Source organism: Colletotrichum gloeosporioides (assembly GCF_011800055.1).
Source record: "Colletotrichum gloeosporioides strain Lc1 chromosome Unknown consensus_50, whole genome shotgun sequence".
In the NCBI taxonomy this organism is placed as follows: domain Eukaryota; kingdom Fungi; phylum Ascomycota; class Sordariomycetes; order Glomerellales; family Glomerellaceae; genus Colletotrichum; species Colletotrichum gloeosporioides.
Genome location: NW_025544695.1, coordinates 359,417 through 386,724, shown reverse-complemented (window position 1 = coordinate 386,724; position 27,308 = coordinate 359,417). Strand labels below are relative to the sequence as shown.

At 51.7% G+C, this 27,308-nt stretch overlaps 10 protein-coding genes across 10 annotated transcripts; 5 read left to right on the top strand and 5 right to left on the bottom strand.

Moving 5' to 3' along the window:
- Positions 1-574: 574 nt before the first annotated feature.
- GCG54_00000602 (Galactan endo-beta-1 3-galactanase) lies at positions 575-1,472 on the top strand (the record flags this gene model as incomplete). Its single annotated transcript, XM_045400738.1, has 3 exons — positions 575-1,239; positions 1,309-1,361; positions 1,423-1,472. The coding sequence occupies 3 exons, from the start codon at positions 575-577 to the stop codon at positions 1,470-1,472; spliced, it is 768 nt and encodes a 255-aa protein (XP_045263411.1).
- Positions 1,473-1,658: 186 nt separating this feature from the next.
- On the bottom strand, positions 1,659-2,087 carry GCG54_00000601 (uncharacterized protein; the record flags this gene model as incomplete). The annotated part of the gene is made up of 3 exons (XM_045400737.1): positions 1,659-1,784; positions 1,834-1,890; positions 1,941-2,087. 3 exons carry the CDS (start codon positions 2,085-2,087, stop codon positions 1,659-1,661), a joined length of 330 nt encoding a protein of 109 aa, XP_045263410.1.
- Positions 2,088-2,788: 701 nt separating this feature from the next.
- GCG54_00000600 (uncharacterized protein) lies at positions 2,789-6,728 on the top strand (the record flags this gene model as incomplete). The annotated part of the gene is made up of 2 exons (XM_045400736.1): positions 2,789-2,905; positions 3,327-6,728. The coding sequence occupies 2 exons, from the start codon at positions 2,789-2,791 to the stop codon at positions 6,726-6,728; spliced, it is 3,519 nt and encodes a 1,172-aa protein (XP_045263409.1).
- A 727-nt stretch (positions 6,729-7,455) lies between these two features.
- Positions 7,456-7,971, top strand: GCG54_00000599 (uncharacterized protein; the record flags this gene model as incomplete). Its single annotated transcript, XM_045400735.1, has 1 exon — positions 7,456-7,971. One exon carries the CDS (start codon positions 7,456-7,458, stop codon positions 7,969-7,971), a length of 516 nt encoding a protein of 171 aa, XP_045263408.1.
- Positions 7,972-10,420: 2,449 nt separating this feature from the next.
- On the bottom strand, positions 10,421-11,509 carry GCG54_00000598 (uncharacterized protein; the record flags this gene model as incomplete). Its single annotated transcript, XM_045400734.1, has 2 exons — positions 10,421-10,695; positions 10,750-11,509. 2 exons carry the CDS (start codon positions 11,507-11,509, stop codon positions 10,421-10,423), a joined length of 1,035 nt encoding a protein of 344 aa, XP_045263407.1.
- Positions 11,510-12,115: 606 nt separating this feature from the next.
- GCG54_00000597 (uncharacterized protein) lies at positions 12,116-13,791 on the bottom strand (the record flags this gene model as incomplete). Its single annotated transcript, XM_045400733.1, has 2 exons — positions 12,116-12,905; positions 12,977-13,791. The coding sequence occupies 2 exons, from the start codon at positions 13,789-13,791 to the stop codon at positions 12,116-12,118; spliced, it is 1,605 nt and encodes a 534-aa protein (XP_045263406.1).
- Positions 13,792-13,809: 18 nt separating this feature from the next.
- Positions 13,810-16,839, bottom strand: GCG54_00000596 (uncharacterized protein; the record flags this gene model as incomplete). Its single annotated transcript, XM_045400732.1, has 3 exons — positions 13,810-14,214; positions 14,754-16,133; positions 16,198-16,839. 3 exons carry the CDS (start codon positions 16,837-16,839, stop codon positions 13,810-13,812), a joined length of 2,427 nt encoding a protein of 808 aa, XP_045263405.1.
- Positions 16,840-21,947: 5,108 nt separating this feature from the next.
- On the top strand, positions 21,948-23,279 carry GCG54_00000595 (Inorganic pyrophosphatase; the record flags this gene model as incomplete). The annotated part of the gene is made up of 7 exons (XM_045400731.1): positions 21,948-22,070; positions 22,131-22,290; positions 22,345-22,528; positions 22,581-22,641; positions 22,695-22,761; positions 22,810-22,871; positions 22,923-23,279. The coding sequence occupies 7 exons, from the start codon at positions 21,948-21,950 to the stop codon at positions 23,277-23,279; spliced, it is 1,014 nt and encodes a 337-aa protein (XP_045263404.1).
- Positions 23,280-23,954: 675 nt separating this feature from the next.
- GCG54_00000594 (uncharacterized protein) lies at positions 23,955-24,920 on the top strand (the record flags this gene model as incomplete). Its single annotated transcript, XM_045400730.1, has 1 exon — positions 23,955-24,920. The coding sequence occupies one exon, from the start codon at positions 23,955-23,957 to the stop codon at positions 24,918-24,920; it is 966 nt and encodes a 321-aa protein (XP_045263403.1).
- A 142-nt stretch (positions 24,921-25,062) lies between these two features.
- Positions 25,063-26,005, bottom strand: GCG54_00000593 (uncharacterized protein; the record flags this gene model as incomplete). The annotated part of the gene is made up of 2 exons (XM_045400729.1): positions 25,063-25,940; positions 25,990-26,005. The coding sequence occupies 2 exons, from the start codon at positions 26,003-26,005 to the stop codon at positions 25,063-25,065; spliced, it is 894 nt and encodes a 297-aa protein (XP_045263402.1).
- Between the last annotated feature and the right edge of the window lie 1,303 nt (positions 26,006-27,308).

The window sequence follows — 27,308 nt, the reverse complement described above, 5'->3', positions numbered from 1 at the left end:
GGGCAAGTGCCGACAACCCCTTCGAATACGATGTCGCAGCGACAGGGTTGCGGGAGCGTGGCACCATCCCGTCGGCCTGATCTTCCATTAAGTTCGGACGACCACCGCTTCCCATCCCGGGGTGAGGTTGCCTCGAGCACCTTCGCTTGCCGCTGGCGCATTTAGCATTGCAGCCCCCTTTAAGGATGACAGCGTGTGACGATGTCGTCAATAAGGGAGCAACGGCGTTTACACGAAGGGCATTCTAAGTTTAGCGCCCTGGATCGCCATGGGGGCCCCTGCGTCGGAGTGTTTCGCCTCTTTCCAGAATTGATGTTTCAAGCCAATTGTCATTGGTGGAAATCCTGCTGGTGTGGAGGTCAGTTCATCTATCTCGAGGGTCTTGCGGGGCATCAGACAGGGTCGTGAGGCCGAGCTAGCTCTGGTCATCAGCAGACTGCCATCAACTCGACGCCCAGACAGAGCGCGGAGAGCTATTTGGGTATTTGAAGTGCGCAATGTCCCGGGTGTTCGTCTGGTCTGTTGGATGCTTCTTCCAACCTCAACCCTCCATTCCTTTCTTTCATTTGCCAAGATGGTCTGGTTCAATCAAGCAGCCCTCGTCCTCAGCAGCGCGCTGCTCGTGGCCGACGTGCTCCCCGTCGGGGCCGTGCGGACCATCATCCCCAAGACGAGCTTCGACTCCCAGTCCAACTTCGACGCCGACTGGAACTACCTCTACCCTTGGGGCAGCGACCACAACGGCGGCGCGCGCATGACCAAGGACAACGTCAAGTTCAGCGGCGGCACGCTCACCCTCACCGCCAACAAGGTCAGCGGCCAGAAGCCGGCGACGCACGGCGGCCAGCAGATCGCCATCAACTACCTCAGCGGAGCGATCCACGCCAAGGAGCACTTCAACGTCTCCAAGGGTGGCGGCTACGACTTCAGCGCCGAGCTCAAGGCGACCACGACCAAGGGCACATGGCCCGCGTTCTGGCTGACGGCCGTGCAGGGCTGGCCGCCTGAGATTGACATGGCCGAGTGGAAGGGCAGCGGCAAGATCAGCTTCAACACCTTCAACACGAGCTCGATCGTGACGGCCAAGGACGTCAACTACCCGAGCCCCGGCAACTTCCACAGCATCAAGGTTGAGACGAGAGATCTCAACGGCAAGGATGTGCAGGCCAAATTCTACATGGACGGCAACCTCATCACGACGCAAGTCGGCGCTGGATATTTCGGAAAGCCGATGTACCTGTGAGTCTGATGCCTGATGCCGGATATCCGGTGGGAAAGTTTGACGGTGATTACTGACTTGAAATGAAGGATTATCAACTTGCAAATGGAGGGCTCTTCCGGCTCGCCCGGCCCAAGTGGAAGTGAGTAGTGGAATAAGCTTTCTGTCAACTTAAATTGCGACGATGCTAACGAGTCGTGTAGGCACCGAGTTCCAGGTGCGGAACCTCGAGGTTCTCAGCTACAACCCGTGATATGACGAAATACGGGCATGAGAGCGTTGTTTTGAATTGTTCATATATGGATTCCCACTGTATTTACTTGAATACGGGGCCATCGCGTCCCACGTACATATCTCCCTGCGCCACGGCGCATTGCATGATCAAAGAGATTTCGACTTCAAAGTTCGAAGTTGGTTCCTGCCTGATGTGCCTCCCGCTCTACTGACTCGAGTCCCTCTTGAGAGCTCTCCTCGCCCAGCCATGATCCTTCCTCGAGGGCCGCTTATCGGCAGGGAGCTCCCGCTTCCACGTGTCACGGATGTCTGCAAGCATGGTCTTCTGCTCCTAGCACTCGGATAAGATTAGTTATCAGGTGTGGAAAGGTTCAACATACCATACTTAGGGGATGCTCGACTGGCGTCAGGATGATGAACTGCTCGTGAAAGGGGTTCTGTTCAAGTGAAGGTCAGCCCCAGACGACAAGTCTTCCTTCTCACTCACCCAGCTGACTGTCAAGTCTTCTCGGGGACCCTGCAGGCGAACCGCATCTAGAATCTCTGTAACCTTGTCAGCGTAGTCCTCAGGGTTAGTCTTCCACCTTTCCGAGAACTCCAGGCAGAATGTCTCGCAATAGAGTGCCTTTCCCATAGCTGCGACTGATATCCTTGAAAAAGGTGAGATGTCTGGAGATAATTCTGCTTTCAATATCTGATACTTCCGAATTTGTGGGTGGTTTATGATGCTGGGCCTGACGCTGGTCATGGAAGACTGCAGCTGTGATTCATAGAGTGTTCCATGGACTCATGGCATGTTCACCTTTGAAGACCTCTGAGTGAATGTTTGAGTTCTTTCGACCCATGTGGTCCTGTGGCTGAAAATGACAGCGGAATCTTACTACAAAGATGCTGTACTGACATGGCCAAGGACAAGCACATTGATAAGTCACCAAAAAGGCTCCTTTCAAGGTGTCTTCCATTAGTGAGAATAACAGAAGGAAAAGAGAAAGTCCATTAGTCTGATGTAACTCCCTTACCCAATGTCAAAGGAGAAAGTCTAGGTAATACAGCAAAGCAAAAGAAAGAAATCATTCACTTCAGCGGCTAGCGTTGCACAAAATAGGCAGCTACATGCAGGTGAGCTGTGCATAAAGAAGCTCTGTGCACAAGTTGGTGCAGCTTACCTAAGATCTGCCACTTTTCTTAGCACATGACCTGGTGTCTGTTTCGCGTCCAGCCATCTCAGTCGGGTTCTCTCCCCTGTCACTTTTCCACCCACCCCCGCCAGTCTTTCTCGCGCCTCTTTCTTGTCAGAATCACTCTGCCAGCCTTGACCGACGATGCGAAACGACAATGACGCGCTCTAAAACCCTCGCAGCCGCTGAGAAGAAGGCCCTCGAGGGCAAGAACGAATCGCAAGACAGCCAGTATGTCCTGGACCAATACAGGGTCGTGTATGGGATCGGCGTGGTACGTAGGGCCATTTTTGCTTTTTCCTGTGGCGTTCCTCCAAGTGGAGGCGCTTTTCTGCCTGCCCTGGACGTGTTTTGGGGCATTGCTGCCACTGGATTGATTGCAACATTTGCTAGCACTGCGACGATGCAGGCATTGCTGCGACCATGCGCTAACTGATTCGGGCGCCAACATAGACAAGCAGTTCGCCGCCGAGGCCATCAACATTATCGCGACAAAATAGTCGAGAGAGCAGAAGGTGTCGCGACTCGCCTTCGACTTTCCATTCTGATCCTCCGAGCAGAGCGACCGGTCAGCCCATTTCCCAATCGGTACCGAACTGCGCGCCTCCAGCGACTGGAACCGGAAACGTGGTGGGTGATTGTTCCCCCACCTGGGAAGCAGGGATTCCTTGCCGGGATGGCACTGACCAAGACAGCTACCCCAGCAGGACTTTATTCGCGAGGGCCTATCGGTCGCGTCACCTCCCGCTGCCGCCGCTACGGATGCCGGAGGCCAAGATCGCGGCCCAGATCCCCAAACAACATCCTTTGCCTCAGCTCCGCCAGGGCCGCCCGACGCGACGAATTTTGTCAAGCCGCCGTTGGCCCCGATCCGCGACGACAATGCGATAGATCCTCAAGCCGAACCCACCCCCGCACCATGCGCCCTCGACGAAACATCTCGGCAGCCGAAGAAAGTCAATGTCTCGCCTCGATCATCGCGCTCCGTGTCTCGCAAAAAAGCCAAGATGGACGTGTCACAGCAGTCGCCGACTCAAGATAACGACGAACGAGATTACCAGAACTACTACGATGGCCCGTCCTTCGTCGAGACGAGCCCCATCTCACAAGACGCCGTGACCCAGAGTTGTCCTCCCCACGACGAAGACTCGGGCCCTGTGAACTTTGGCAACCTCAGCCACCTGATACAGGAGGAGACACAGCCGGAGGAAGAACCTTCATCGATACCCGACGAGGTCAATCTGGCTACGGGCCGAGGAGCCTGGCGCAGGTCCAGCTCCCAACAACACTCCTCCGTCCAACGAACCGATAACGACTCTCCTCTGCCCAACACAGCACAGCCGCCACAGACACCGGCCAATAACCCCTTCGCGGGCATTAAGAAGCTCGGCGACCCTGCTTTGGTAGGATCGCAATTGTTTGGCCAAACCCAGTTTTCGTCAGCCGTCAAGCGATTTAGCCCTACCTCTTCGAGACCGTCTCCGCACGTGTACGCTCATAACTCCATCTCGCCAAACGTCGCTGAGACGTCACCGCTTAAGAATCGGTATAACATAGCGTCTTCTATTCCTCCGTCGAGCCCGCAGATTACTAGGACTGAGTCGCCGGGTCGTCAGGAACGCAGTCCAAGTGTTGGTCAACCCGATGATGGCACGGTACCCGAATCACCACAGTACGCACCCGCCAACACTCGAGTGCGACCGGAACCCCTAACAAAATACGAGAGCGTGAAGGAGCCGCAAAGAAGAAGGCTCAGCACCGAAGCCAAGGACGTGATGTCTGGGGAAGATACGGATGATTTTGGAGATGATTTGGACGATGCCTTGAGACGCAGAAGACTCGTTGCACAGAAGCAAGAGGCAGCGTCGAAACAGCTTGCCAACATCAGTGTTGGACGTCGCAGTGAGCGCCGTTCCGTCGAGGTGCCTTCAACGACTAAGAGACCAAGAACCACTCGGACAGGACGTTATCGTGCACGTCGTGTTGCGACTACATCAGACGACGAAGTTGACGAGTTTACTGTTGCTGATTCTCAGGGACAAGAGGCCCAGCGGCCGCGTTCGCGGGCATCGCCTGATCTTGGGAACGGCAAAGCGGCAATCGTGTCGAGTAACGAAAAAGTCCCTGACAGTACAGGCGCTACCCAGAAGTCAAACACTGCTGGCGCAGCCCCGGAGACGGAGAGTTCGGGCAACAGCTCGCGCCCCAAGGACGTTATTCCCGAGACGAGCCCTACCAACACGCAGTCGCATCCTGGGCCTGTGGTTGTAGCATCATCTGACCAGCCCTTGGCGAAACGCCATGCTGAGCCTGTCGAGGAACCGGAAGTCCCTGCGGAAACCGACAGTCAAGACAGAGGAGCGCCCGAAGAGGTCGAGAGAAACGCGGAAGAGGTTGTGGCAGACGTTGAGCCAGCCAAAGAGCCCGACACCGAGCTATCAGAGCCTGCGCCTGTGCAACCTTCGCGCAGGTCTGGCCGCAAACCCCGACCAACACCAAAGGCTCAATCATTGAAGAGCACAGCACGTGCAGGTGCATCTGTGGAGTCTACTAACACTGAGGGTCGCGAGGGTCGCAACTCGGGAGAAGGCACTGCTCAGCATGCAATAGTTCCTGCCGAGGAGCTGATTATGGAGCAAGACGCAGTCACTAAGGAGGAGGCACCTGCCCCAGCAGATGCCCTCGCTGTTGAGGACCAACCCGCCCTTCCGTCTTCCCCTCCCATTCCCAAGACTCGGTCCAAGAACAAGACGTCTCTAGCCATTATTAGCCAGAACAAACCAACAGAGAAAACTCCCGCAACGCCAGATACCCATCAATCACCGACTGCTGCTGAGCCTCCCGGGTCAACCTCGACGTTGAGCGATCTCACAGCCACACCCGCACCATCGGACAAGACGTCTCCGGCTACCCAAGAATCCGTCGAGCTTCCGCCGCTTTCCCCCGAAAAGCCGACACGTGGACGCCAGCCCGCAAAGTCCTTGTCGAGAGTCGCCACTGGATCACGCGTGGCCAAGCCCAGCACTCGAAGGCAGAGCCGCAGGAGCACGCGTCTTGATAGTGCCTCGACCGACGAGCTGACCCGGTCACCTTCTGTTACGGGCTTCGAGAATAGTATCATCCAACCCCTGAAGCAAAGCGCACGCGGCAGCCGTCTCTCCATGTTGTCTTATACCTCCAAAGATGGCAGCGGTGCCAAGATCTTCGCTGGCATGGCCTTTGCTGTATCATTTCAGTCGAAAAAGGATGGAGAGAAGCCTGATCAGTACGAGCACCGCCTGGGACAGAGTCGTGATATTGAAAAGATGATTGCACAAGCCGGTGGACATCTGCTTACCAACGGCTTCGACGAGCTGTTCGAGGCAAACGCGTTGAAGAGCAGGTCAACCAGTCCGGCGTCAGACGGAACAGAAGTAACCCCTCTGACCTTGACACCCTGGGCACAGTCGCTCGGCTTCACAGCCTTGATTGCAGATGGCCACTCTCGAAAGGTTAAGTACATGCAAGCTCTTGCCCTGGGACTACCTTGCATTTCGGATCGATGGGTAGCCACCTGCGTGGCGAAGGGAACAGTGGTAGATTGGCTGCCATACCTTCTTTGTGCAGGACAGTCAACCTTCCTTCGAGATGCCATCCGCTCTCGCTCCCTGGCACCCTACTCGGCCACCGAGGCACGACTTGGCGATGTCGTCGAACGCAGGCCAAAGATGTTGGAGGGAAGCAAGATCCTCCTGGTGATGAAGAAGTCTAGGGCGGAGGATAAGAAGATGCCGTACGTGTTCCTAGCACATGTCTTGGGTGCTACGCTGTCGCGAGTCTACAATCTCGACGAAGCAAAGGAGACGCTCAAGCAACGAGAAGGGCTGGACGACCCTTTCGACTGGGTCTACGTCGACGAGCATACCGGAACCGAAGAGGGGCTTTTCAGCTCCGCTGCCCCCAACACAAAGCCCTCAAAGAAGAGAAAGAGGCCAGCTGCCCCCGTCAAGGACGAGGCAGACCGAGCCCCGAAGCGAATCAGAACTTTGAGCGACGAGCTGGTCATCCAGAGCCTCATCCTCGGAAGGATGATTGAGGAAGGCGAGCTCGATGCGTGAGCTCTGAAATGGAAAAATTGTACGAATACTGTGTATATGGAAATCAAAGGGAGACAATAGGAACTGTCAAGTAGCATCATTATGGCGTTGGGCGGAGGACAATGGGATGATACCTTTCGGGTGGGTAGGCGGTCTCGGACTAGACGATACGAGAGCACGTGTACTGCAGGCATGAATCAAGAAAGGCGAGAAGCTATTGCATACTTGGAGTTTCGTCCTGCTGTGCTTTTGCGTTTACGGGCTGCCCATGGACTCCTCAGGGTTTGGTCGTTCAGGTCCGCAACCTCTATTCTCTGACTTCCATGTCTGTCCCGAATTTCCCCTTTATTTCTGGTTGCCTGTTGTTGGTGCCGTCTCCGATATTATGTTGGGCCGTCCATGCCCTCCCTCAATGGAGGAACATGTATGGCTTCCCCCCCGCAATCCCCGCCACGACCTGAAAGCAGCAACTTACTTTTGAATGTATTCGGATTTTGCGCCACCAGCCAACGGGTTGCCCAGCCATGAGTAGCACCGTAGATGGCTCTATCCCGTATGTCTCGTCGTCAAGTGTATAAAGCCCCACGCCTGCCAAGAAGTTCGTCCTGTTTCTTCTTCTTTTTTTTCTTCGTCCGCTGTCAATCAAAGATTTTCGCTTCGCTGTTTCGCTTTTTCGCCGCTTTTTTGCTTTCTTGCTTTTATACACGCTACCACCGCTACCAATACATCACCACATACAGAAGTCACGATGTCTCCCACTGCTCCTTCCCGCGCCACTCCCGCCCCCCGCCCCTTCTTCAAATTGGGAAATCTCAACGTAAAGAGCGCCATTCGGGTCGAGACCCGCCTCAAGACGGCAGGCACGAATGGTGCTCTGGGCAAGCGCTCAACAGCTCCTTCCCGCCCTCCCCTCAAGCCCGCCCCGGCTCGCGTCGACAAGAAGGCGCGGGTCGGCCAGGCGGGACGCAAGAATTTGAGCAACCTGCCTCGCAATAAGTCGGGCAGGGCCCGCAAGGATCCGAAGATCCTCGCCAACCATGGCGACCGCGCGGGCTTCATGCCCATCGCGCAGATGGCAGTGCCACCAACTTCTCCTCCCGGCCGTCCCTTCCTCCCCTCTCCCTCGCTCTCTCCTCCTCCTCCTGCTCTTTCCCAGGAGCACCGCCCCCCTGCTCCTTCTACTGTAGGCACGGTGATCAGGAAGAGGAAGGCGCCTCCCACGATGCTCCTTCCCATGAGAAGGCCCAAGCCTTACTCCAGATAAGGGGAGGCGCCTTCCTGCCTTCCTTCCTTTAATTCTTCAGCAAGGGATCGAATAAGCACTCGAGAGTGCGACAAGGACGACGGACGACGACGAGGACAGCGATGACGAGGACGACGATAACCACCAGCGGTGCTTTTTTACAGCGAATATCATTACCTAGCGTTGCTTTTCTTCACTCTTTTTTCACACTCGTTTTTTTTCACACTCTTTTTAACCCAGCGAGTTTTCTTTTTTTTTCAGCAACATCAGCGACAAGCGGACTTGGGTTTTCCCCTCGCGGGGTGTTTTGCTTTTTTTTCTTTTTTTTTTTTTTTCTCAATATATCACCAGCGGGAATACTTCCCAACCCAAAACTATTTCTGTGCCTTCCGTGATGTGTGATGTGTGAATCTTCCCCTGACTGGGTGTGATCTCTGGCTGTTTGTGACTGTTGTCACCCTGCTTTCCCATCCTGCTTCCCCGTCCTACGTCTCGTTTCTGGTCTTCGTCTCTGCCTGCCATCTCTGCCTCCTGTCTCTGTTCCCCGTCTCCGCCCATATCTTCGTCCCCTACCTGTATCCATCCTGTTAGCCATGCGACTCTGCTCTTTGCCTCTGCCTATCATCACTGTTGATATTCCTATCGCTATCTCTAGCTCCTGTATTTAGCTTCTGTCTCTGGCTCCTGTCTGTATCTCTGGCTCACGTTGCTGGCCCCTGTTCCCGCCCACATCACATTCGCCATCTCTGCTTCCCACTTCTCCTGGCCGCTCCTGCTCTGCCTCACTTCCTCATTATCAAATAGATCTCTACCTGCACCTTGACCAGCATCTAAAATAGCGTATTTACACATTGAAAAATGCATGAACCTCTGTCCATAGTCTAAGCTAATGGTGGTAGTACTTCTTTCACACCTGGCTTACACACATGATTGGAACCAGAGGGGGGGAGAGTGGGGAGAAGAAAGACGACCACATAGGGATATTACACGAGTTCATGATATCAGGCTAATACACACTTCTCCTGACTTGAAATATCCCTCTGAGAATAACCAGGCTTGAACTCCTACACACCGATGACACTTATCCCTGGGAGTGAGGGAACGGCATGTACCCCTAGATGAAGAACTATGGATAGGTTTTCATCTGGACAGAGAGGTTCGTGAATATATGTCAAAAAACAGCAGAGAGGTCATAAGGCGGACAAAGGTTAAAGTTAAGAAAAAAGAAAAACAAAAAAGAAAGGAACTACCTTTTTCGTGGCCCTTTTGTGATTTGTGTGACCGCCCCCTTCATAGTCACCAGAGCATCTATTGAGGAGAATTTGTTTGGCCGTCGCTTTTACTAGCTGGACCATTTGGCCCAGTCGAACTGGTTGAAGGTGACTGATTGAAAGTCGGCCAAGTACCTGGATGGGCTTGGTTGAAGACTTGGGCACCACGCGAAGTGAGTTGCGATGTGGGAAGCAGCTACCAAAGCAAAGGGTTTCAGCGACACAACTTCAGTCGGCAGTTCTCCCCGCAACCACATGAACTATTAGCCTCTTCATCCTTCAGTCGGGGGCGAGGCTTAGGGAGTGCCGAGTGGCGTGTTCCGAAAACGTTAACCTTGGTATATGACCAAGACTCCTCCCGGCGCCACACTGTTCTGAATTTTATTTAGAAGCATACATAGTAGTTTTTTTCCCGTCAATTACAAGCGGCATTTGGCGAGGGAAAACAGGTGAATTTGCTCTTGGGAAATCCCACTAAGGTCTTCGAAGTCTTTAAGTCTTACCATCATCTCATGCCAACATCTTTTTGAGGGAAAATGAGGGAGCTTGCGGTTGCCGAGTCAATCAATGACCTGCATGAATTGCTTCTTTCACAAAGCCAGTAACTTTGGAATTATCTGTAAAAGCTAGCTGTGGATTAAATAGCCAAACTTCAACGGGCTACATGTATCAGCCATCAAAAACATACATCTAGACTTCTTTATCAGAATGCCAATCACCAGGTACCCATCAGTATAGGTCCTAGCCAACAAAATGTTTGACCCTAACGCCTGGGAGCAGTCGAGTGCCAGACACTAACTTTTGAACAGATACTTGAAGAATGTTGGGATCTTCCAGAAGGCTCATGAAGCTGGAGCTAGAATGAAGAAGGAGCACACTGTCGTGAAGCGGTGGCCGTCCACTCTGTTTCTTCGACCTGGCGAGCCCGGTGCCAAGGAGCAGTTCGACCGCAAGGTCGGTGGAGGTCTTTCGAGCTTGATCGGGTACCTCGAGTGGCAGAGATTCTGAGGATTGGAAGGAGTGGCGGGGAAGTTGGAATTGGAAAAGCATGAGGCATCGCTTGTATTGTGTACTTGAATTTGGAGGCAATCCGTCCTCCTTGGTGCGGGTCTGAGCTTGGCCCTAGCAGACACCGCCACGGCAAATTGATGATCTTCAGGCAAACACCCGAATTACCTCCTGCGTGAACGCGGTCATTTTCAACACTTCTCTAAAACACCTACAATCCAGTCCAATGCCTCCTTACTCGCTTTCAGCCCATACCTAAATGTCAACGGGAAACAATGCATCTGCCCATGCCATGATAGCCACTCTCCCGTCACCCCATTCTCTTTACACTTGTTTCTGAATGCTATAGCTTCAGGTTCTAACACATCGTAAGAACCAGTCAACCCGTGAACCTTGACCCCGTGGCGAACAAGGTACGTGAGATCAGCCTGAATAGGAGAAACTCGAGGATCCTCAAAGCTCCAGTCTAATCGGCCTGATGATGGCTTTTCCTGCGAACTGCCACCGTCGTTGACAGGACCAGGGCACCACGTCTTTGCGGTCTCGTGGATACACCCGTGGGTGTGTATGGGATCAAATCTGTCTGCCTTCTTGATCTCTTTCATCTCATGTCGTAGATCTGTAGTTGGACTCATTGCGAGGATGGCGACTGGGGGATTGGCAACATCTCTCTCCTGGACCCTCAACGTCCACGTCACCACACAGAGGGCGATATTCCCGCCTGAACTGTCCCCAGCCACGATAACCCTTTCGCCAGCCTTTGTCGACTCCATCAGTAGCTTCTTGTAGACTCTCTCAATTTGAGGGAAGGCCACTGATACCGGGTGCTTCGGCGCCAAGGGATATGAGATGATCGTGACCCTTGTGTCGGGTAAGCGGCGAACTAGCTCGGCGCAAAAGGCCCAGTGGTGTTCGCTCGGGGGCATCTGCCATCCTCCACCCCCGAAGTAAAGAATTCGTCGCTTGTAACCTGCCCTGGCACCTCCCTTTCTTTCTGTTGAGGTTTTTGTTGTTATGTCGTAAGTCCAGACTCCTTCTACTTCGCTCTCCCTGACGTCGCAGTATCTTCGCGCCCTCTTTGTCGCGGTCAATCGCGTCTTCTCATCTGATCCCTTCTTAGGCTTCATCAATCGGGGTTTGAGAGGTTTCAAGACTGCCTGCACGACTTGAGTGAGAAAGTATCGCTCATTTCGCTCAGTCACGGTGAGGCCGGCTGGGCGGCCGTCATTGATAGCCTCATTATGGTTGGTGGATTGGTCGTCTGATGTTGAGGTTTCCATGATGAGGACTTCAGACTGTGGATTCAATCAGGAGATCCAACGTTGCCGGTGAATTTAGGAAGCGGATTCAACTGAGGCCGGAAATATTTAGAATTAACGGCGAGGAATGTTAGTCGTTTTGTTATATCACGCTTGGCTCTGATCCACGACGTCATTAGCTCTGGGCGCCTTGACGTCATTCGTGAGACCTTCAATCCAACACCAATGCTGGAGGCGCCATGAAGCCATTTCAGATATTTACCAACGTAGAGTAAATATAATTCGTTCGTGTATATGTCTATTTCTCGCACGAAGTATCATCTATACAACATATCTCTCGCAGCATATCATGAGTAAGTACCAATGAAATAAGAGGCGAACGTCACACTAGACACATTCCACGGCTTTTTCGACCTTATCTTGAGTAGCATGATGGATAAAAGATCTGGTTTGGTGTATTAATATCATCAATGAGAGTATGATTGAGGCCGAATAGCCTCTAGTACTGCAGATTGCCTCCCCAAACTAAAACCTTCTTATTTGACACCATGTTGAATGAGCCAATGCTGTGCAATATGTTCTCTTCTTTACTTTGAATTCAGGCCGGATTGATTCGGCAAAGATACCTCAATGAATTCTGACCTCTTCACCAGTTGATCCAATGAACTTTCCAGGCAAATAACCGGCCCCTACACGTTCGTAGATCAAGTGCCCATCCTTGTCTCTCTTGTTCGTTGACGCCACAATCAAGAGGTAATGATCTCTCATGTTGTTCGTGTTGTCTCCCAACGGAGCGATCGCCTTCTGCTTTCCTAAGACAACGCACTTTGTTGAAGGCTGATGGGAATCACCAGGGCGGTCGAAAATGATTTCACCTTGCCCATCGCGAAGGTTGAGAAGGTTGTAGTCTCTGGCTTCGGCAACCAGAGCCACGTCTCCGCCGCGATCATCTGTCTGTATCTTGCTTTCGAAACCTCCAGTCGCTTTGGACCAAGGCGACCTCATCTTTTCCCAATCTACGCCACCAAAAGACGGACTTATGTAGTCGATCCCGCCTTTGCATGCCATCCACGACCATGAGGGTACCTTCGCGATGGGATGGTCCTTGGGAAATTTGATGCGGTCTAAAGTAGGAGTACCAGCTCCACGGCGCCATAGTAAGCTTCGGCGAAGTAAACCCCGATTTTGGCCATCTTTGTCTCCCTCGTCGAAGATACCAAAGCCCCCTTGAACTCTGAGTGTATTAAGGAGCCTGTCCTGTAGGCCGTCGATTGCCATCGTTCGATCATGATCCTTCGAAAGACCGAGTCGAGAATATGTGCTGTAGAGATCCTGGTATCGAAGAATTCTTTCTCCTTGGTCAGCCTTCATTATTACTTTTGGGAAGTCTGGATCCCCGAGGAATGTGGCCAGTTCACTAATGTTAGACTATTAGTAAGTGAGGCCCTCCGAGAAATAATGTAGTAGTATGGGACGGGGGGTTCGTACTTGGTCATCTTCGTCATTGTTTCGCAGCGAACACCTTCCCCACACTCAAAGTATGTCTGATGATCAGTGAAATATACCGTTCGACGCGCGAGTGCATGTTCCTGCAGTACCCATCCTCTTTTGTTCAATGACCCGTCCAGAACGTGAGATCCAAAGTTGTCAATGATCTCGGAGATATGAAATGGCGCCGGTTTCCCATGTTGTCGCATGACAACAGTATGTCTCTGGTTTCTCTTCTGCAAAAATCCAGCGTAGTGTCCTGGAGATCTGCTCGACGCCAGGACGCAATACGCACCACTGTAGACTTGCTCCATGTTCTTAGCCTCTTGGTTAAAGTCGCCACCTTCGCCTTGTATGATGCAAATCGAATCGATCCAAAGGTACGGCCGCCCAAGAGCACGAGTCACCGTGACTGCGTGTTTGAAAGTAGCAGGTAGCAATTCGAAATCCATACCGTCAATGTGTGCCTTCAGATTAGCCGTGGTGGTGCAGAATTGACTCCCGTTGCCCCATTGATGAGAAAGTGCGATCCATTCCCCACGATCTTGAGGTTTTGACTGTCTAGTCTCCAGAAGATGCACAGTTTTGTCTCCTGGCTTTCCCACAGCAATGACTCGTGTGGGCAAGTAGTCCCGTCGCAATGCAACGTTCGGGTTCTCACAATCGGATGTGTTTCTCGAGATATTCCGTTGGCAGTTTCTATGCTGGACGTCACACGTATCCAGCCAGTGTCGTATGATCTCAAAGTATGCCTGGCTACCAGCCTCAAAAAGATCTGGATATCCAATCTGAATATCGGCATCGATTCTTGTCATCATGCCTAGTTCAAAACGTTAGATACCCCATTCTTTCTGCACCAAAGGGTAAAACCCTCTACATAAGTCGGATTCACCGAGGCTTCTGGAGATCGAAAGAACTGGCGGCCCTATGCCATTCATCTTCAGGAACGTTCCGATCCTTTCAAATGTTACAGTTGACAGCTTAACCGTGGCTCGTTGGTAGGCTTTCCAAAACAGTTGACAGAGATGGCAAGAGTTCTTTGCTGATGTCTCTAATTCATCGGCTTCGTAGGTAACGCTGAATGCTGGCTGCCAGAGATTCTCGGATACTTTTTGACAGTCTCCACAAATGTCTGAAAGAGGTGGATCGTGAAGCTTCAGCAAATCCTTGGAGCGAATAGAATTCAGAGCAAGCTCAGCAAATTTGTTGTCGACTTCAAGATTCCAATCCGTACCAAGCTTTAGCAGCCAACGTTAGAAGCGATTGAGATATTTCGATTGACAGGTGAGTACGTACTTGCTATTGGAGAAGCATGTCGTAAGAAACACGTCTAAACTGGCACCTGGCCTGGTGTTATTCCCACTTACAGTCTACCATAGTTTAGCAATGACGTGTCAATCTGCTTCGCGAGCATTTTACGAAACCCGCATGAATTCAGATTGCTTACATGCTATCATAGATGGCAGTCAGCATGGATTCTGGCTATCGCTGTGGACCTTGGGAAGTATGCTTACTCCCTATTACGAGTGTGATGTATTTTTAGTGAAGTGCAGCATGGAAGGACAGCTGGATTGACGACACCTACATACTGTGAACAGTTTGCAAAGTTCAGATTGGAGTTCACGAGCTACTTACGTCCTGAGAGGGATAATCAGCATGATGTAACCGGATGTAAATGAACATGAGGCAAAGAACGTACAACCTAGGAATCGAACTTGCTGTTAGTCAATGAACAACCTTGATCGTCAATACTGGAGGAGAGAGGTCTTAGACCTACTTGTTTTGCTCGCGGTGCAACCAAGCTTGCAGTACGCTGTTCAGCTCGGGAAAATTGTCCATCTTTTCTTACTTTGGCTCCCGAGTCCGCCGATCGATATGTGTCACCTTGCTTAACGATTCGGACAATATCGTCAAGGAAAGGGCCACGTGGAAGATTAGGGAGACCTGTAAACCAGTAGCTATCATCCTCATCCTCACCGTCTATTTCCAGCATAGAGTCATAGAACTGATTTGAGCGTGCGCGTTCCTTGCCACCTTTGGAGAATGCTCTGTTAGTACCCGGATCGATTTCCTGCTTTTTTCCAGTCTCCTTGGCTTCTGGACCACTGACGACAATATCAGGGGGTTCTAGTGCAACGACGTGTTGGGCCTCCGTCGCGTTCGCTGGCGAATCAGCCAATTTGTTGACCATTGACTCGCGAACGACGTCCTGCTGCGGTGCCATGGTGTCATCCGAAGTGATTGCTGATGTCCCGAGTCGCTCGGGAAGCTTGACAACAAGGAGCCGAGTCTGAACAACTTCGAGGAGGCTACCCAGAGCAGTTTGGCCCACTTTGAAGATGGGATCTTTTGCCATGTGATCCATCCATCGCACAGCAACATCGTGGACTGTAGCTATGAGCTGGTTGCTCGAATCACGCTTGACTTGGTAGAAGCGCGGGGCATCGGGGTTACTGAGATAGATTCTGGCGTTGAACTCTTGCAATTGTTCGAGGCCATAGACCAGCCAGATCAAGAACTCCAGCGTGATACAACCCATGGCCCAAATGTCGTAAAGTCGAGACCTCTTCTTTCCGGACTGTCCCGGTACCAACAGTTTCGCTCCCTGGCTAGCAGCTTCCTCTGGTGGCTCATAGGCGCGAGTACCCCACCTAGTGGTGGTCTTGTTGCTTCGCAGCTCGGTGACGAATCGGTGTTGCTTTGCAAGACCCCAGTCCCCGATCTTGAGCAAGCCAATCCCATCAACATCACCGCCGTCCTTGAACCAAAGGATGTTCTCTGGCTTCAAGTCGCCATGTCGAAAGTTTAAGCCGGAGGTAGACACAGGATAATGTGCTTTGCTGATTGCTTCGGCTAGTCCCAGAATCTGGCGCAGTGTTGCCTTTGTCAAATCCCCTGTCAAAGTTGGACGATCAAACTTTCGCCAAAAGTCCCGAAGATTCCCACCGTTTGCCCATTCCATCATCAGAAAGTGCTCCTCTTGTCCCGGGGGTCCTCGTCGGAAGGCCGTGAGAAACCGAACAATGTGGGGTTGGTTCAGTTGATTCATCTTCTGCAGGATGTCTGCTTCCCTCTCCCAGCTATGCACCATCTTTTGCCGGTCGGCTTCCTCGTCATTGATTCTTTTCACAGCGACATACTTGGGGCAGCGAAAATTCTATGCGACTCAATTATTTCAAATGCTCAATATGGCTCTGTATAGCGACAGGCGATATACGTACTTTATCATTCGAATCGATGAGATGCGATGGATGATGTGCGTATCCTGATACTTGTCCGAACGCTCCGACTCTACACTCCAGAATCTTGTCTGTGAAGGGTAGGACACAGTGAGGGCTCAGATCATGATTGAGCTTGCTGATGGAGAAGACAGGGGCCAGATATTGCCACTGTGCGCGACAGAAGAGGTCTATCCTGGCAGGAGACCATATTTCATCTTCGTAGTCTTCGATACAGGAAGACGTTCTGTCGGAATTGATGTGCTCCCCGGACCAGTATGTTGTATTTATGGGTAGATGCTGATCGGACATCTCTCGTTCCTGGCCTTGTCGCATTCCCTCTCTCAGCTCACTTCCAGGAAGTGCAAGCATTACAGCAATTGCGAAGATTATTTTGGCATGCTTGAGAATGTAATCTGCGAGCTGGTCGTCTGAAATTAGCTTAGGGCCTTCGTTCCTCCATTGCCGTCCTCTCAGAAAGGTGTTGAGAATTGAGTCCTTGGTGACGAGCTCTTCAATTGACCCTTGTGACAAGAAGCGATGTTGAGAGTCAAATGCACTGTTTATGAAAGTGTCGAGAATCCTGTCTGAAAGGGTTTCAGTCGGGCGGTCGCGGCTCGCAGCCTTAGGGCTTGATGGTGCCATGATGGCCAAGCAAAGACATATCGCGGTCTTCAGGTGTGGTAGAACACGATTGAACACCACGGCTGCGAAGAGAGCATAAGCAATCGAGGAAAAGATCATGAGCTTCTTGGGTCTCAAAAAGAATGTCGAGAGCGATGCTGTTGTGGGGGTTACGGACACATTAGCACAGCGTGAGGCTCTGGAATTCTCAGAATCGTTCCGTGGGCGATTCTCGCACTTTTGTCATCACACTCAGCCGCCATGCTATCACAGCCTCTTGAATACGAACGATTTGGTGACCAGACTTGATTCAAAGATACCACCTTTTCATGTAAGTCTTAGGTGATCAGAGCACGTAGAATGTCACACTGCAGGCACTCGGAAGCAGGCTACGGCTTGAATTTACGCCTTTCCTATCAACTTCGTTATCATGCCGCAGATCATTCATGTGGCGTTGGTTTCAACGACCCGTTTCTATCAGCTGAAGGGGTCTATTGGTAAATTGCATGCCGGCCTAGACCGGACTTAGCCAACCGGCAGCCTCCTCTGAATACCAAGCCAAGCCTTCTCCTCAGGTGACATGCATGAGCCAGCTGCAACCCATCGACGATCCGACAGAATCCACATAATTATTGCGCCATGAACTCCTAGTATGTGATGCACCATACCATACGTAGGCAGGATGAACTGCTTGTGTTCCATGCCCAGATGCTACCTGCATTTGGCTATTTCAACCTGAGGGCCCCAAAGTCTCAGCGTGTATTCAAGATGAAGAGCAGAGAAACGAGAATGAAAGAAAGTCTTTAACTTACATCTGTAAGATGTCTTTTGGCCCTGATGCTATAAGTATTGTGTATTAACTATGATTTGTCAGTAGGCATGACTTCTGGCTGGAAACTGAGATCACTAACGTCAACATCGAAAGGATCGGTTTTGAAGGCTTCTTTTAACATGTTTGCGAGTTTCTGAGGATCTACATCACTGACAGATATATTTTGAGGAGGCAAAGACTTCTTTGAAGCACGCGAGAAAGGATTCCTCAGTGTCATGATGTGATGAAATCTGATGGATAACAGAAGAGCATAAGAAGAATCTGGCACAGACAAGCCCAAATGATCGATGACGGTGAAAAGACGGTAACATAACTCGATATTCAATTGAAAGCTAAGAGTCTTCGAAGCCTTTCTTGTATGTTGCGATAGATACCCCCAAAATCATTCTATTTTGAAATCTGCCCACCCGCTCGATTAGGATCATGATCAGGCTGGTCGGAAATTGAGACATGGGGCTGACAAGTGTACATCTTACTGATGCACCCCCTCGACAGAAATTGACTCTTGCAGCTTTTTATTGGCCAGGTCTGCCATGGGCGGATTGGAATTTCAGCCAGAAGGCCCTCCAGCATTTCTGAGGGTGTGAGGGGATTAGGTTGGAGATGGTGTGTAGGGCAGGCTGTACATTCCCATTAGATACAGTGCCGCGGGTACGCGGAATGCCACACTTTCTGGAGGCCTCAAAAGTCCCAGATGAGGCAGTAAATTGTTTCGCATTGCCTCCCGATGGTCAGGTCAGCCCTTGACGCCCTAGCATGCGTCGGCAATTCTGTACAGTACTTTTCCCCCAAGCTGGATTTACAGATATACTCCCCCTTGCCCAAGCCTTTTTCTACTTTCACCGCCAACCAGACGTCTGCATGCGGCCATTCCAACGCCGACGAAAGCCACATCGTAGCGCAAGCAGACAGTCATGTCTGACATTCAGAGAGCCCAAAACGTCGCACCCGAGCCAACGGGGACTACCAGACATGATGCAGCTCATCCGAGATCGACTAACTTATCAAGATGGAGCTATTTACAACTGGTCCGGATAGTCAGCGGCATTCCTACGGCGACAGAGAACACAGCTCAAAGCCCAGGTGACAAAGTTGGAGTTACACTTTCAAGCTCATCAAACCCAAGGTATACCTATTCCGGGCATGTTCTCGTTGACAACCAGGATGGGTTCTTCGCGTCATTCCAACGTTCTAGGGTGAAGTCAAACCGTGGCGGGAACTGGACGGCAGTAAGTCACCAAACAATCCATGAAAGAAGAGTTCAAACAACAAGCTAAAATTGTTTTCAGCAGTGCGACTCTGAATGTTCCTCCCCAACCTCTCCATTCAAACACCGGTTTATCGAGATTCGGGATGTGGTCGAGTCATCAGTGGCCAAAACACGTCACAGGATCCGAGCCAGGAGAGATTCGATTGTTTCGACAGTGCCGAGGGATGGTGCTTTCTCTCAAGATCATGAAGGAAGATGCCACACGAACCTTTCGGCCTACGATTTCGATTGTCCACCACTACATCATAAGCTCTACCGAGAGATCAGGAACAATCGTTTCGACAACAACAAGACCGGTTTCCTTCCCCAGAAGCAGCTTGTGACACTCTTGTCCACAGATGTCGTGGCCAATGAGCTGAAGAGAAGCGACTCCTTCCTCGGGAGGAATCACAAGAAACTGGGGCGTCTTAGATTTCCTTTCCACAGCCATACTGGAGACCGAGGAGATGGTATACGCCAACAGGCGTGCAGAATTCACGGCATCTTCCCAGCACCTTCATCTCCCAGACGCGAGGAAACCACGGATCATGATTTGAATGTATCTCGCCAAGGAGCCCCAAAGTCTTATCTAAAGATCCTCGCCATCCTGATTCTCATCGAGAGGCCGGCTAGGATCAAGTTGTTTGTCGATGCGGGTGTATCAGACGATGATCTTCCCCTCGTCAAACAGCCTCCTGAAGGTCGTTTTGCACTCCGTCGAAGACACCTCCTTGATGACCCATTAAAATGCTTCGAAGAGTGGTCTGATACTTCGATTGCCAGGTTCGAAGAGTGGCAATGGGCGTTTCTTGCGCCTGTCTTCGAGTCTCCACAAAAAAGGATTGTTCCTCATCGACAATTTGGCCCAGACACGGTTTTACCTTTCAGATTTGCAACGAAACAAAAGGCTAGGACAGGAGGATTCGGGACCGTTCGCAAAGTGGCTATTCATCACCTCCATCGCAGATTCAAGAACGAAGATGTAGGTCTCTCCAACTAAAAACAGTCAATGATTTCGGTCATTCCGATTTAGCCGATCATTTGTACATTTCAACGTGCTTCCACGCTGACTCGCTCACAGCCTGATAACTGGTACTTTGCCGTCAAAACGTTGAAGAATAATCAATCCGAGGCCGACTTCAAAAGAGAAGTAGCAACATTGCGAAGGCTGAGTGGGAACGTCCATGACCATCTCATCTCCCTTCTGGGAACTTATGAAAAGGATGGCGCGTTTCATCTCATTTTCCCTTGGGCGGAAGCTGATCTCTTTGACTTCTGGAAGCAGAATCAAAATAATCCCGCTCCTCCTCGTGACCAAAAGTCTTCAAACGAGACCCTAACTTGGGTTGCTCGACAATGTCTGGGCCTGGCAGAAGGACTGGCATTCATTCACCGTTACGAAACCTCTTCAGGAAGGACCTTGCGACACCCAACTTCGTTCCCTATCCAACAGGCTGACAACAACATGACCTCTACGTCAAACACACCTCAAAAGCTCCTGAGTCTTTTTGGACGTCATGGCGATATAAAACCCGAGAACATTCTTTGGTTTCCTGACGCCAAACCCTCCAGTCGCGAAGGAACGCCTGGAGATGGTATCCTGAAAATTTCCGACTTCGGGTTCGCGGAATTCAGCAGTAAAGAAATGGTTGATAAGGGCCGGCGTGGTTTTGTGGCCGAATCACTCACGTATTCACCGCCTGAAAGCGTACTTGACACCGAATTGGTCAGTCCATCATATGACATCTGGTCTCTTGGATGCGTCTATTTGGAGTTCATCACGTGGTTCCTTGGCGGATGGAAGCGTGTTGTTGAGTTCGGTAATTTGCGCCTAGAAAAAAGCCAGATTCCATCACCCTTTGACGGAGAAAATACTAGAGTCAGGACCGATGTTTTCTATGGCGTAACAATCGACAAGGAGGGGAAACGGGACGCCCACACCAAAGAGTCGGTGATCAAGGTACGAGATCTTGCCAGAACGCAAGATACATTCTAACGCAGTTTCAGTTCATCGGCAGATTAAAACAAGATTCAATCGATTGCCACTTTATTCCAGATTTTCTGGAGCTGATTGAAAAGAGCATGCTCGTAGTCGAGCGATCAACGAAGGATGCGACCGCCTCTCGCAAAAGTTCAAAGAACATTGGGCTTCTCATTGAGGAGATGTGGGGGACAGAGTCATCGTTTGAGAAGGATCTAAAGACTATTCCAGAATAGGTCTGTTCGCATGAGCAATTATGTAGTGTGCATTGGGATGTAATTATGAGGCTTGAAGAATACATTCCAGCCAAGTCTTCGCACTCGACATACCTAATGTTTGGGAATTTTGCCATTGCTGGAAGCAGTGTATCTTGGGAACTGCATTTAGCTATCACCAGGTCGAAAGGATCTGGCAGGATTCTGATCAGCAAATTCGGGGTTGTGGACACCACGATTGTAGCTTCAATATTGTAGATATTTGATCACGGCCAACAAGGTTGCGATGTCGCCGCATCGATACATGGATGTCCCTGTCCCAGAAGGGCATTCGATCACGATGGCAAGCATTCGCAAAAATTTGGCAGAGAATAAGGTTGAGCGAGCAAATTGCATGCTGTCTTCAACGATGACGCATCTGCCCCTATCCATCCCCGTCACTCCTCTTTTTATTCGCACGTTCCGCGACAAACGATCGCCATTGGTCCCGCGTCTCAAACCCTGTCATCCCCGACAACAGCCCCGCACCAACTCATCAACCGCCAAAGAGCAAGAAATGGACTTTATGCGTTGTTCTCCCAAGAAAATCCCATCGTCCAATCTTTTCGCCGCCTTCCTTCACGCTTGCTCCCGCCCCACGTCTCCTGGTCCCGCCACAACCTGCCAATTCCAAAAATGTCGTCGGCTAAGCCTGCCCCGGGAGACTTGGCAGCGCTGGCTGGGCGGGGTGTTCGCCACAGGCGAGTTACACAAATAACGGGCGTCGCGTTGCGATTATTCTCCTGAACAGCCACACCGCGTTTTGTTCTCTATTTCTTTAATATTCATTGGAAATTGTTTGAAGCGATCACAATGGCTGTCAAGTCGAGCATATTCATCACGGCGATTCTGGCTGCCGTTAGCGACGCGGTGAGCCTGGGAAGCTTTGACTACAAGTCGCTCAGTCTAAGAGAGGTTGGGGCACGCAATACTGAGGTACGAAATTCTCAAAAGTTCAAGAAAACCACACACGATGCTAATCCTGATGCTATACAGGACTGGAGGATATGGCTCACAAAAGACGGGGACCCGATCTCATTTTGGCACGACATTCCCACATGGCCAGATGAGAATGACAAACAAATCATCAACGTCGTCATTGAGGTTCCTCGGTGGCAAGACGCCAAGATTGAGATGGCGAGGGATGAGCCAATGAGTAAGTCCCAACGAATATTGCATTGACCTCACGCTAATTATTGTCACCTTCAAGACCCCATTCTTCACGACTCTCGGAATGGAAGCCCTAGATACGTCGAGAACGTGTGGCCTCACAAGTCGTACCCCTTTTTGTACGGTTCTATCCCTCAGACATGGGAAAGCCCCAACTTTGAGCATGAGTTCACCGGCTTGAATGGCGACAACGATCCTGTTGACCTGTTCGACATTGGCCAAGAGTACGAGAACACAGAAAAAACCGTAGAGGTTGAGCTTGCTGACAGACTGCAGTCCTGGGTACATTGGCCAAGTGAAGCAAGTCAAGATTCTTGGCGGTCTTGCCTTGGCTGATGTAAGTCGCCACGCTCTCGAGCACTGTCTCATCACATGGCTGACAATTCTCAGGGTAATGAGACTGATTGGAAGATCATGGGCATCGACATCAAGGATCCCCTTGCTCCGCAACTCAACTGTAGGTGTTTTAGAGTCGATTTGATTGGGATAAGCTAACACTTTGAAGCCTGGGAAGATGTTGAAAAGTACCGCCCTGGAACTATCAAGACCTTCAGAGACTGGTGGACTGTATGTCGAAGCGTCTATATATACTGTTCAGAACACTAACATTAGTCGCAGTACTACAAGGTTGCCCGAGGCGACCCAGTCATCGATATCGTCGGCGACTGGTACCAGAACGTCACCTTCATGCAGGATGTTCTCATCGACAGCCATCGCACCTGGGAAGAGTTGATCAATGGCCAAGTCGACTCGAATGAAATCAACTACAACCAGACTGCGGACTCCGATGTCGCCAAAAGCTACGTCAAAAAGAGCAAGACGACAAAGAAGTTCGACATTCCCAAGAAGAGCAAGATCAGGCCTGCAGCCGAGAAGCCCGAGAAGTACAAGGGCTGGTGGTACATTGACAGCAACTACACCTTGCTCGAGGTACCTGAAGTGCAGCACTTTTCATTCAACCGGCAGTCGGCTTGACAATGGGAATTTAAAAGGCTTCTTTGACTCCGGATCAGACCTGGGCTTTAGGCTAGTCACAACATTTCTACGGGCTCAGCGTCTTTTGGGTTGGTACAGCATAGTGAATGGATTTAGACTTCGGCATGATAATGAGAACGAATACACACGATATAGTTGGTCTTTATTTGGCATCGGAGGGCAATGAGTGATTGACATTACCTACAAATAAATATCGAAAAACTTTCTTTTCGGGAAAGAAGAGGCGGACGGCTCTTTCCTGGGTCCCTGCTTCCGCGTCCCTTCCAATTGACCTTCGACGCCGGCAAACGGTTGGTGGCCCCACAAATCGGCAGCCCTACCCGCAAGCTTAATTCTGACTTTTTTCTCCCCGATGTAACTGAAACATTCCGAGTTTGTCCATCTCAACGTCGTCCGTCGCTGTCACTCGCTTCCCCACACGATTCCTATCCGCATCGGTTGACGGCGTCGTTGCTTCTTGGCTCTTTCTTGGCAGGCATCATTTATCGCGGTTGGACCATCGCCTCTCACTTCCGACGAACGGGATCGCTAACGGCGGCGCAGCAGATCAGCCGTGGTCTGACTCGCCATCCTCACTTCTCCTCACGCCGGGCCGCTCCCCTCATCCCGCCACGGCTTCGGTCATCCTCCGGGTCTCGGCAGCCAGCTCCGAAGATGGCGCTGGTTGAGGAGCCGAGCGACATGGAGATGCGCATCGACGACGCCACGGTCCAGCTCAGCACCCATCGTCTCACCACGCCCTTCCCTGAATCAGTCATATCCATCACCCGCACCTCGTCACCAAACACATCCAAGGAGCATCCATCATCACCCGAGTTCACCCCGCGAGAGCTCATCGAGCAAGCCAAAGCCCGGAGAGAGCGCCAGAACGCCCGCGACTCCAGATGGGTTGAGCGCGAAAAGGCGAATCGTAGCAAGAGCCCTGTTGCGCCCAAGAGAGCATCGACAGGAGGTATCGAGAAGAAGAGATCCAGCGGCAAATGGAAAGCTAGGGCCACCGATGCCAGGCTCTCATCGGAGCTCGATCGCCTCCTTGTCGGCGACAGCGGCGCATCTTCGCCAACCAGAGCCGCGGACCGCCACCCGCACCCACTTCGAGCCGTGCTCCACAGTTTGCCCGGCTTCACCTTCGACACTGAGCTCGACTCCATCAAGTTCCATAAGAGACAGCGCGTAGCGCTTGGGATCGAGGATCTCATGGCAGAGGGTGGCAAAGACGCTGCCAAGATTTGGCTCGAAGAGTTCCTTCTTCTGACGTTCGAGACAAAGGCGAAGGTGCTAGAGCGGTATCCCATGTGCAAGGAGCTGGACGATGTTCCGCTGGGCTTCACAACTATGGCGAAGGACGTGGAGACGACCATCAACAGGTTGGCGTACGACTCGGCACTCAAGGTCCGCCGGGCTATGGAGCGGCGGCTCTGTCAGCCGTACGACATGCGCAAGCTGGTCGAGTGGACCATCAAAGCACGCTGGCGCTTCATCGAGACGAAGCCCAAGATAGTGCCTGGCTTTGGGGCATTTGGTCAGATGTGCAGCGAGGAAGGAACGGCTCTGGAGAAGCGTTTGTGGGCAGTGATTGATGCTAGAGGAATCGGCATGCCTAGATCGCATGCTGGTTGAGGATGGAAGCGGCTGCAACGCGATGATGAACATGCATTACGATTATGGCGTATGGGAGACATAGGTCATGTGAGGTGGCCCGGGGACTTTGGAGTTTAGAGGTTGCAAGTAGACATGAATGTGTATTCCTCAGCGATTCCTTCTACTTCTGAGCAGACTCGTGACTCGGTATCCTCGCCTTCTCGACATCCCCCAGACCCCCCGAAACCTTCGTGGCAGCGCATCGGCCAGGGTGCCACACCGCGAAGAGTATCACAGCCAACACCACTGGCGCAAACTCAAGCACGCCGAAGAAGACCTCGTTCGAGTACAGGTGCCCTCCCAAGCCCTCCGCAGTCTCCGCGAGACGAAAACATGTACGCAGGTACACAAGCAGCGTCGCCGCCGAAAATGCCGCCACAAAGACCGTCAGCCGATGCTCCCTGATCATATGCCTCGCCCTGAAGAGGAAAATGCCCGTGGTGACCACAAAGCACCCGATCGAAAACACCTGATACGCCAAACCACCCAACAAAATATTATTCGCCGTCGTCGGGTCCTCGCGGCGCGACTGCTTCACCCCAATCAGCGCCGCGCCCGAGATCTGCGTGATCGTCGCAATCACATCCGACGAGATGAAGAACCACAGCACGACCTTTGGCGGGAGCGGCGAGAAGCCGCGGCCGAGGCGGTGGATGAGCGCCGAGAGGATGGTGTAGATGCCCGCGGCGAGGAAGACGGGGGCGGTGACGATAAAGAAGTAGTTGAGGATGAAGTAGATGAGGTTGTAGGGGTTCTTCTTGGCGGAGAGCGAGCGCGCGACGTAGCCGACGATTTCGAAGAGGAGGCCGACGGGGAAGGTGGCGAAGTACCAGCTGCGGTGGCGGACGAGCTGGGCCGTGTGGACGAGGAGGAGGATGAAGAAGAGGGCGGCTGCCAGGCCGGCGAGAGCGATGGATGGGGTGTAGCCGTAGATGATTACGGGCGTGTCCCATTCGCCTGTAGGCGGGGGGAAGTTTGGGTCGGTGTACCCGAAGGATCCTGAGAAGCTGTTAGATGGGATTTAGTTGAAGCATTCAAGATTGCTTACCTCTTTGTGAGCTCATTGTCACTGGATTGTCAGGAGCTGCCTAATAGCGCTGGTGCGTTGATGATGCGAGCAAGGATGGAGCTTGAAGGTGGTTAAGATGCGGACGAAGGCTTTGGTATATATCGTGGTCAGGTTCCTGGCCAGAGGCTAGGGTCTGCGACACCATCAGACATGTCAATGATAAACGATCTTCCCGGTGCGGATACATAGACGCAGATCGAGAAACAGGGTTCGGGACGGACTGACAGTTTGGGGGCCACCTCATCCGCGTGGGAGTGGATACCGTTGGCCTGGCACTTCGCATGCACCATCAAACCTAGCCCCCAGCCGTTCAGACGCCCAATGAAGCTGCAACTTAATACGGACCACACCTCCAATCTGGATGTCAACAACAATATCCCGAGTGTTATTGGGCGCCGGTCATATTTCCCATCGAGATCCATGCACGAAGCTGTTATTCAATGGCCCCTGATATGCGTACGGCTGAAGTCTATGATTCATCATTCCACGTGTCTCGACGAGTTCAAGCCACTTCTGCGCTTATTTTGACATGCCTGCATGAGGGCGACCATGCCATGTTGGGAAGTGACAGATGCAGCAACCCTGGCTCTTCCAACCTGATCACAGAAGGAAATCCGTTCTCGGCCGATACCTGTCAACGTCCTTGCGGTTTATCATCCGTCGCATTCCTCTTATATCATATTGGAAGTTGGGTCCTAGTGAGGCACTGATGCAATGATGGTTTGAGCACCGCGAAAGTTTTCTAGATAAGAACCCAACGCTTTGTGAAAAGGATGACGACGACGGCATCTGTCTCCGGCTCGTTGCATCCCACTCAATGGCGCTCTCCCGAATTCCTTACCGTTTTCGTGCTCCTGTCCGGCCGCTACCTCGCACCTCGGCATTGCCAAGAAGTCCGAGGTCCGGGATTTTGTGGGGCAGTCGTCCGACACGGCTACGGCAACGTCGATGATAGTACACGGGCTCGATGGCCCGGATGTTTGCTGCAGAATTTGGATGTTTTCCAAATGACCAAGTACCGCTCAATCTTTGGATGAATATCGTGGTTAGGTTTGTTGCAAAGAAGATCAGTCGAAATCTTCAGACCCACCTGCTGTGGGTTGTGAGACACCTCGTCCTCAATGGCATACAGGGTCTTCAACATCTTCTTCGTCGGGTTTCATGTTTGTCCAACATACGCTTCTACCATCGGAGTGGATTGTGAGACAAATATGACTTGAATGATACGAGTAAAACGTGCTACGCCTCCCCTTGCAATCAAATATTGTCCGTCATTTCATTGACAGAGAACTGTTTGG